The 9,003-nt window shown below is 35.2% G+C and overlaps 2 protein-coding genes across 11 annotated transcripts in view; both read right to left on the bottom strand.

The window, feature by feature from the left end:
* The window catches only part of LOC106765662 (aspartyl protease family protein 1), a 7,359-nt gene extending 4,109 nt beyond the window's left edge, over positions 1 to 3,250 (bottom strand). For both annotated transcript variants that reach the window (XM_014650348.2, XM_014650350.2), the window contains exons 1-4: positions 2,792 to 3,250; positions 2,576 to 2,696; positions 914 to 1,341; positions 651 to 807 (exon numbers count right to left, since the gene is read on the bottom strand). In XM_014650348.2, coding sequence (XP_014505834.2) covers positions 651 to 807; positions 914 to 1,341; positions 2,576 to 2,696; positions 2,792 to 3,243 — 1,158 coding nt within the window. In that variant the 5' untranslated portion in view covers positions 3,244 to 3,250. The remainder of the gene's footprint in view (positions 1 to 650; positions 808 to 913; positions 1,342 to 2,575; positions 2,697 to 2,791) is intronic.
* Positions 3,251 to 4,598: 1,348 nt separating this feature from the next.
* LOC106769446 (FRIGIDA-like protein 3) lies at positions 4,599 to 7,804 on the bottom strand. 9 transcript variants are annotated; one of them, XM_022783352.1, is made up of 6 exons: positions 7,689 to 7,804; positions 7,526 to 7,598; positions 7,386 to 7,439; positions 5,834 to 6,896; positions 5,437 to 5,612; positions 4,599 to 5,330 (listed from the first exon to the last, which is right to left on the bottom strand). In XM_022783352.1, the coding sequence occupies exons 4-6, from the start codon at positions 6,870 to 6,872 to the stop codon at positions 4,890 to 4,892; spliced, it is 1,656 nt and encodes a 551-aa protein (XP_022639073.1). In that variant the 5' UTR covers positions 6,873 to 6,896; positions 7,386 to 7,439; positions 7,526 to 7,598; positions 7,689 to 7,804; the 3' UTR covers positions 4,599 to 4,889. The 9 variants fall into 9 exon arrangements, with proteins under 9 accessions (XP_022639073.1, XP_022639075.1, XP_022639072.1 ...); XM_022783354.1 differs by having other exon boundaries at positions 7,386 to 7,436; XM_022783351.1 differs by having other exon boundaries at positions 7,531 to 7,598.
* Positions 7,805 to 9,003: the final 1,199 nt, after the last annotated feature.

Below are 9,003 nucleotides of genomic sequence, written 5' to 3'. Positions count from 1 at the left end.
CTTAACTGTCAAATCAGATAAATTCCCGAGAAATTCCTAAAAAATATCAAGAAAATTAGTGTTGGTGTTCAAGCCTTTCAACTCCATTAATCACCTAGCAATGCCAGAATATGTTGAGAAGCAATATTATGATTCACCACCAACAGCTTCAGCATGTAGAGGTTATTCCTTTTCATGGAACAAAGAAGTCCAAGCTTCCTCAAAATATTTCAAGATAACTCTTACAGTATTTGTGCTTGGCGATTATTAAGAGGTCTCACATTGGTTGGGAACATGGCCTAAATACTCTTTATAAAACGTAAACAATCTTCCCCTTTTGAACTAACCTAAATAACCCTCCTCCAATACCATAAACTTCACAACACTCCAAATGTCAATGACGGGATAGAGGGGTATTACGATGGCCCACAGGGAAGGAACATTGCCAAAATACTCTTACAAGACCTGGAGTTGAGAATCCACCCCGTCCCCCTGTCAAGCTACCTTATCAAGTTTAGTTTGATTCATCCATTTCTAACAGCCCAGCTTTTACTAAAACCTTATCTAATTATATATTCCTAATAACATGAAAGTCAAAAATTAGAAAATGAGAGGTGAAACTATAAAATGAAACTCCAATTTCATACGAAAGTATTTATAAAGGAACTTACTGCATCTTTAAATGCTAGAAATGCTGCTTCTGGCAGGTAAGCATAAGTTGTACCGCTATCCAGGACAGTTCCATGTTTCCCATCAAAAGTATTTTCATTTAGAGGCAGTTGCTTCCCCGCAACATGTATCTCCTTCAAATCAATATTGTAATATGGACTGTCGCCACCCCGAAACTAGAGTAAATGTGTGAGATTAATAAAATGCATTTGTTAAGAAAATGCATCACATCTCGTATCCACAAGATGAGAATTTTGTAACACACCTGCGCACAGGATCTGAATATGCAAAGACCATGTCTGATGGGGGAGATATGCCACCGAGAACCATTGCACCCCCTCCAACATCCATTCCACCATAGCATAGTGAGAATGAATCGCTTATTACATTTTTGTTCACAAGTTGATCCATAATACTAAGATCTCCACGACCCAAACCCATGATGCCATCAGCATGTTGACTATAAAGATCACCAGTCTCAACATTTTCACAGCCAAAAACTGCACGCTGTGGAGCAAGGTCACTCTGATTTCCAAAGGATATGACATCCTCGCCAAGGACACCACTGCTTGTACTCATTTCAGCATATTGTCTCTCATACACACACTGCATCCTCTCACCGTCACAATTGCAATCCATTGTACATTTGACAGGTTCATAGGTGCTAGATGAATCAGGCTGAAACTTTGGATCCTGTTAAGATAAAATGGGATACCAACAAGTCCAGTCTACATGAGACAAAGTTGAAGGACTTTCATAGAAACAATAAATTTAAAACAGTTATTCTTTTGTCTTGTTGGGTTCTGTTAAAACAAAATTGGACACGCAAATCCAATCCACTATCATTTAAGATAAATTGGATTGGTAACAACTTAAACATGTATAGGTACAACAAGTTTTAAACAATGTGATTCTTTAATCTCTTTATCGTACCAGAAAATGATAGCATTCAGAAGCACAATTATTCTACTGCATTAATAGGGGGATGAAAATCATCAGTTAGAGCAATCTCTGCACGACCATAGCATGACCTACTACTTCCAGATGATAATATAACAACCAAGTTTTTCTGAATCCTAAATTTGAAGGCTAATATTGAACAAAAGCCTCCAAATAGGTTTCTATAGCCCTTCAAAATCAAGGTCTCAAACAGACACCAAATCCCAATCATAAACCAAACGAGCATATTAAAGAGTGGTGATAAACAGAACACTCATTTTATCAAAGATCCCAACAAAAGCCACCTATGTCTTTATTATTATTCTTTGTTTGTTCCATTTTTAATCACGTATGACTCCAGGAAAAGAAAATAGGAGTGCTGGGACAGTGCTAGGTGTTCATTTATCTCTTTCCTATTTAAAAACTAACAAACATAAATGCGTTATCATGTTAACCTAAGTAGGTATTTTCAAAGATCTAATCATAACCAATAACTCCGGTAACAAACAGACAAAGGCAAACGAAGCTGTAAGCCCACATATGTTGTTGCCTTATTTTCCAGCCTTACATACTACCCCGAGGGTGTCGGTGCAATACGTAAAAATAGAAAAGTAGAAAATGAAAGAATGATACGAATGAAGCATTTTATAATCAGTATCTAGACTTCTACTTTATCCAAATATGCCATCAATCTAAACTCCCCCCATTTGACTCCTTTCCATTTTAACTCTCACCAAGATCACGCTGACTGGTAGCGCATTACACTTACAAAAGCCTACACCACAGGCACATTATCCTAAAGCAATTCTTTCATATAATTACATTTAAGATTTCCATTTGCAGTATTTCGGTATACAAAATAGCTAAGGCATGAATGTGTCAGGAAAAGGAAAAAAAAAACAGATAACTAACATTATCACCCCTCACAAACATTTATGTAGGCAAATTGAAAAGAAAAAAAAAATTAAAAAACACAATGCAACATTACCTGGTGCCTGCCACACTGTTCGCAAGACGAGCACGGAACATACGTAACAGTGCTACCCGTATCAACAATAAGCGCAAATATCTGCGCAGGAGTCCCGATCCAAAGCCGCGTCGTGTAGTACCTGAAATCATTCAATTCTTCAATTACCGAGTTCTCCCAAATAAAAATAAAAACGAAGAAGAAGGAGTGCGAGAAACGACGACGTAAAAGGTTTACCCGTTGAGGAGGAGATCGTCGTGGAGTCTCATACGCGCATTAGGATGGCGCTTGGACTCGGATCCGTAAAGCTGGCGACGGGGATCGAGCGCTGACGTGGTGGAATTGGGTGAGGAGAGGTACAGGGGAAGGACCATAGCAGTGCGAGCGCCGTTGTGGCGGTTTCGGAGGAACGCGGAGTCACCGGCAATGAGTTGGAGGAATGGGGAGAAGGTGATAAACGTAATGAGGATGAAATGAATGAATGCCCGTGCCATGAGTTGCTGACTCGGGCTCATCGAGCGAGTCACGATCCGAGTTATGGTTGTTCCTGCGGTAACGGACCGAAAGGAGCGAAAGAGAGGAATGAAGAATGGTGGGGAGTCTGTGTCTCTCTGAATTGGAGAAAGGAGGGAAGTGAAGTAAGCTTCTCTCAAGAAAAGGTTGGGATATTCATATTCATTCATTTCCATTTCCGTTACACTTATATATTTTAATTTTAGGATTTTACTGTTTTTGGTTTATTTTATTTATATGCCCTTTTTTTAATTATCTTCATTTCAGTTGACAACATTAAAATTTTTACATTTAATTTACTTACTCTATACCCAATTTATAATTAAATAACACGGTGAAAAAGTCAATAAATAAAGTCAAACCTTTACTGAACACTTAAAGGTATTTTTAACTAGTAATAATCCCCTAATTTCTCTCTCCCGATGATAAAAACTACTATGGTAAAATTGAGATTTAAGAAATGTTGAAGAAAAAATTAAAATAATTGATAAAAAAATGACCAAATATTTGTTAGCTAGTAATTACTTATTAATATTTCATATACCTATTAAGTTAAATTATTTATTGTTGGTTTAAACATTTATAAAAAGAAATCCAACCTAACTTCTTGATTTGTTTTATATTTGAAGTAACCATCAACTTACGTTTTCAAAAAGTGGAAATTCAGTCCTTTTGTTGAGTGTGTTTCAAGCCAAGAAGTATAAAAAAAATCTGTTTGAGCTAGATGAATTCCCGAAGAAACAAGCCACAACTTGTATGTCCTTTTTCCGATTTAAAAGCCAAACTATACTTTCTCATTATTTAGTGCCAGACGAAAGTTCGAGGCATTGGTTACGTACATGGCAAGAGAGAGAAAATTGGCGCACTACTGAAAATACTCTTTCTAATTATAAACCAACTCGCCACGTTTCAACGTCCCATGATATATAAAATATTAAATATGTTTTTAATAGCTTTGGAACGATTTTAGTTTTACTCTCTCTTTAAAACTAAGATACAATTTAGTCCATTAACATTAAAAAACTCTGATTTTAATCATTTTTATCAAATTTTTTTAACTTTATTTATTGTTTCAAGCATGTTTCATTATAACATTTGGATTGTTTCTACTGTTTGACACATTTTTGCTTCAATGTTAATTGAGAAACACATTTAAAACAGCAAACTAAAGTTTTCTAAAGTTAAAAGACTAAATTATACATTAGTTTAAAAGAGGGACTAAAACCAAAATCGTCTCAAAATATAATAACTAAAAACATATTTAACCCTATAAAATAATTACAAAAAAAAATTGTCCAACTACAAAATCACCCAGCAAAGAAATTCAATTTTGTCGTTTTGTTGAAAAATATTTTCGAGTAACAAGCTCCACTTCCTGCTAATTTGGTCGTCTCATCCACCATGTGTGACCGTATACTGATCTAACTAGGGAAAAAATTTCCAAGTATTTTCCGTTAAACCACATATAAGGCATAGGTTTATGCTATGGCTTGTTTGGTTCCCAAAATATCAATCAAATGGATACGTGATTCAACATAAGTTACCATTGGGTGAAAACGTAGTACACCAGCCCTTTGGCATCATTAGAAGCTAAAGAAATCACAAAAAAGGTACATTTTAAATGTCGGTATAGAATCAGTACAGGTGGGTTTGATTTTCCATTAACAAAAACTGAGCATGCGAACACAAACTAACTAGTTGCTTGCTGACAAACATATACGAGGCCCTGTCGCAAATTCTCAATGGAAAACGGGTAACATATACTAATGAGTGGGTCGCTCTCATGTCTGTAGTCTTACCACTAATTCTTGGATGTAATATGTCACATGTATGGCTGGTGCGAGGATTGCAAACTAGTACCCATATAACGACCATAGTTAGAAGGAGGTACATTAGCTGGCCCAGAGTATATAGATTGGCCTGGAACTTGGTAATCGTATGTGATTGTACCAGCATGAGGATACCTATCGGGATTTCCTGCATATGGAGCCCTGACATGGGGAACCTGCCTACCCAAAGCAACAGTTGAGGCGGCAGTGACACCAGATGAATGGAGTGAAAAGTATCTCTCATTAGGTCTTTGCCTCTTTGATTGAGGGCGTTTGCTAAACTCTCCACTTCTCTTTTTGTCCCCCTTTGATTTCTCTAGTTGAAGAACCCTTTTCTTAAGTGTATCAAGTGGGTAGTCAGATTCAAGCTTGTATTCCTCAATACACTTGATTACAGCTCTCAGTGCTGCAAGCTCTTGTGCATTGGCATCATTCTACAAGTAAATGATGATGCACATATAACAATACAAGCAATGCAGAATAAGAAAAATCAATGAGGACATAACTCAATCAGAATCCGAGTCAAGCAACAAAGCATACCTTTGCACTAGCAATATCACGCACATTTCCAGTCTTCACTTGTGAATTTCTCCTCCTGTTCTTGAGGTATCCCTTCAGAAGGGGCACAGGGGGGAAGCTTTCTTGAAGCTGGAAGGCATGAATAAAATGTACAGCTGCTATTTGTTTCCCATTGTTGATTAACGTTTCTACAACAACTGCATTAACAATGAAGATTAGAAGATTAGAATAATCAACATATGATCATCATATTTACTCTTGGCATGAAAAATCCTTTGTTCCGCGTGTCTACTCTATGTCAAACAATCTAGCTATTCTGACCCCTAAAGAAAACTGCTTATCTAGCATATCGATGATATCTGAAAGGGCAATCCTTCATTGCAGACATCACAGGTCAGTTTATTAAAAGAACACCAACCTGGAATTTTTTGAATTAACCCAATAGAGCGGCAGAGCTCAGGAGCCTGCCTAAGCTGAGCAACTGCAAGTACAAGCTTGCAGAGTTCTTCTTCATCAAACTCTGAAGCAATCCTAAAAGTTGAAATAAGCTGCAAGAATGCCTTTGCTTCCAATGAATTTCCATTGGCAGCACCAATATCTGCTCTAGCTAACTTGGGCCTCCACTCATCAGCAATTGCTTTGGCTTGCTGTTTGGTTTCAGGGTTCAGAAAGTGATCTGCACCTGGGTTAGCCCTTGCCAGTAAGGTGGCCATGGCTTCCAAAATTATAATGTAGTATTTGCACATGCCCTGTTGGGCAGCACCCGTTTTATCTTTTAGTTGGGAAGTTTCATTGGTGGGACAAAACCCCACCAGTGAATCCAGCACTAATCGTGCAGGGTCAGTTGCATTTGCTAATGCAACAGAAATTTCTTCACGAATAACAGACAATTTTTTTTTATTCTCCACAATATAATTCAGAAGACCTTTTGCATCCATTTGTTCACAAAATTGTGTCAGCTCTGGATGTGGCCTAACCTCAACAGCCACACTTTCATACTTTTCACCTGACTCATGAGGAAAATCATCCTCTGAGGAATTTGTATCGCCAAGAGAGCTGCTTACCTTGTTATCTTTGTTCTCCCCATCATACACAGACTCCAGAGCTGCGTTCCGGTGATTTGCATGAGCCTCTACAATGGACGCTACAGCAGCATCTTTAAGCTCCTGCAACCGATCTAAGAGGTCTTGCTCTTCTGAAGCAACCGCAGCCTTCCTCTCTTCAAGTAGTGTATCCACTTCTAATTGTTTCGCTTCATACTCCTTCTCCTTAGCTTTCAATTCTTCAAGTTTCTTACCCAATTCTGTCTCAAGGTCATCGAAATGTTGCTTAATTTCAACCCACTGAATATTATTCTCAGACTCCCCTTTTTGAGCTTCCAATTCAAGAAATGCCTGAGCAAGCTGCTCTATCATAGACTTTACATTAATTTCCTCGCCCGGCTCCTTGACACCCATATTCACGCAGCCAAGCAAACAGCACTTCAAGAACAGATCAATTTAATGGTCAAAAACTATTACAAACAATAGTAATAACATGAGAACGACAATAAACAGCAGTTTCTTGAATGGGACAGATTAAAGACCGTATACTCATGTCGCAATCCGAACTAAACACGAATCTGGGTTATTAAAGACCGCTCTTATTTTCATAATTCTCGACCTAAGGGTACCTACCATCTCCCTCTTCACACCCGCATCGACCGTTAACCTAAACCAATTAAGTTTTGCATATCAAAATGGCCATAACTTAGTTTATCAGGTGCATTCAGACAATTTGGTAATATTATGCTTACGTATATGCTTTCCACTTGTTAATGGAATAGGAAAAACTTCAGACGGTTCAAAAGAAATAATAATGGTAATTTATTACTTTTAAGGTTTTGAATCGATGTCACGATAATACTAAGGACACAACACAGCGCATTTGCAGTTCCTTGACATTCATAAACGAAAATATCAAATATTTACCTAAAGAAAATATCGAATCCCTTCCTTTTCAAGCAGAACTTTGAAATCTACCTACTACGAAATGAAAATGGAAAAAAAGAAATCAAACGTTCAGTTAAAAATACATAAGAAACAGCGGTGATTTAGGTAATTAGAAATACCTTACGTTTTGATGCGAGAAACTCGTTGTAATGCGAAACGAACAGTGTGTTTGTGCGAGCTTTCGTTTAAACCCTAATTAGAAATTTCGCAGCGTCCTGAGTCGAAGCTTGGAAGTTGAAAAATTAAGCACAATTCCGGTAAATCAGAGATTCAAAAACTTACTCGGAGGCACTGGGTGGGGAAGAAGAACCAAAAGGACACAGACGGAAAGAAAGAAAAGTAGAAAACAGGGATAGGCTACGGAAATGGGGTTCAACAGTCGAATATTTTAGTTCGAAGTGTAAAAAATAATTGAATTTGTGAAATACTATTATGTTTTGTATTTTTTTTTTGTATAAAATAATATATTGGCTACTTAAAGTGGAAAATTGTTTTTAATCTATAAAATAAAAATATTAATAATAATTAAATACTTTTTTCACGTTTTTTCTTTCACTTCAAACAATTGTTTTGTATTTTTTATTTTTATTACCTGATTTTTCACATTCAACAAAGAAAAAAAAAAGAAGCATTAAGGTCTCGAAAATGTAATATTTATTGTCTAACAATTTAATTTAATTAGTAAAAACGTGTATATAATCTAAAATTATATATTTAAGCTCAGCATAGATAGCTTTCAATAGTTGGGAACAGGATATTCCACACAAAAACTTTGTACTTGAAGAGACAAATTAGATGAACCAATTTTATTAAAGTTGTAACTCCCTCCAATATAGTGTGATTTTGACCAAGTTTCAACCTTGCTAGAAAATTGACATCTGATTGTTTCATTTTCCTAATATTACAATTAAAAATAATTTAATTGTTGTGTGTTGTCGAGTTAATTTATTTTTTTATTTTCCATCAATAAAAACTCGTGATTGATATGAATTTTAAAATAATGATCAGAAAATTAAAATTTTTCCATTAATTAATATTTTCATATTTAAATAATACAAAATTATTATTGATATATTTTTTAAAAAATAATTGTAATAAAAAAGAAAAAATTAATACTTTTTCAGATAAAGATATAAATTACTTTGTATGTTGATTATGATTCGCATTAAACCTTTCTAATAAAGAGATGTTTTTCATTAATAATTTGAAAGAGATTACTAATATTATATCCTCCGGGGTTCTTGATGGATGTTAATCATACATATAACAATGAAAAGATTATAATTTTTAGTAATATCATAGTTAAAAATAATATTTTTCTTCGAGCGGATAAAGAGATGCTATAAAATATTGAAAATATTAATAATAAATAGTTTAAAAAAAAACTTCATAATTACCTTTGGGTGTTTTTATATTAATAACTTTTATATACATATAGTATTTATATAGAAAAATAATATCACAATTAAAATGGAAAATGGATTAAATATGATGATTTTTAAAAAAATATATAATGAAAAAATTATTAATTTTAATATTTGACGGTCTCGTCATACTTAAATTATTTGATATTTTATGGTTTGTATCTTATAGTTTT

Source organism: Vigna radiata, chromosome 7, assembly GCF_000741045.1.
Source record: "Vigna radiata var. radiata cultivar VC1973A chromosome 7, Vradiata_ver6, whole genome shotgun sequence".
NCBI lineage: Eukaryota > Viridiplantae > Streptophyta > Magnoliopsida > Fabales > Fabaceae > Vigna > Vigna radiata.
Note: the sequence above shows the minus strand (reverse complement) of the source record. Positions and strands in the feature narration are given on the sequence as shown.

Coding starts and splice junctions, on each gene's coding strand:
- LOC106769446 (XM_022783352.1), bottom strand. CDS start 6,872: ATGGGTGTCAAGGAGCCGGGCGAGGAAATTAATGTAAAGTCTATGATA. Junction 5,613..5,833: donor GTTAATTCAAAAAATTCCAG/GTTGGTGTTCTT, acceptor TTGTTAATGCAG/TTGTTGTAGAAACGTTAATC. Junction 5,331..5,436: donor GTGATATTGCTAGTGCAAAG/GTATGCTTTGTT, acceptor ATTTACTTGTAG/AATGATGCCAATGCACAAGA.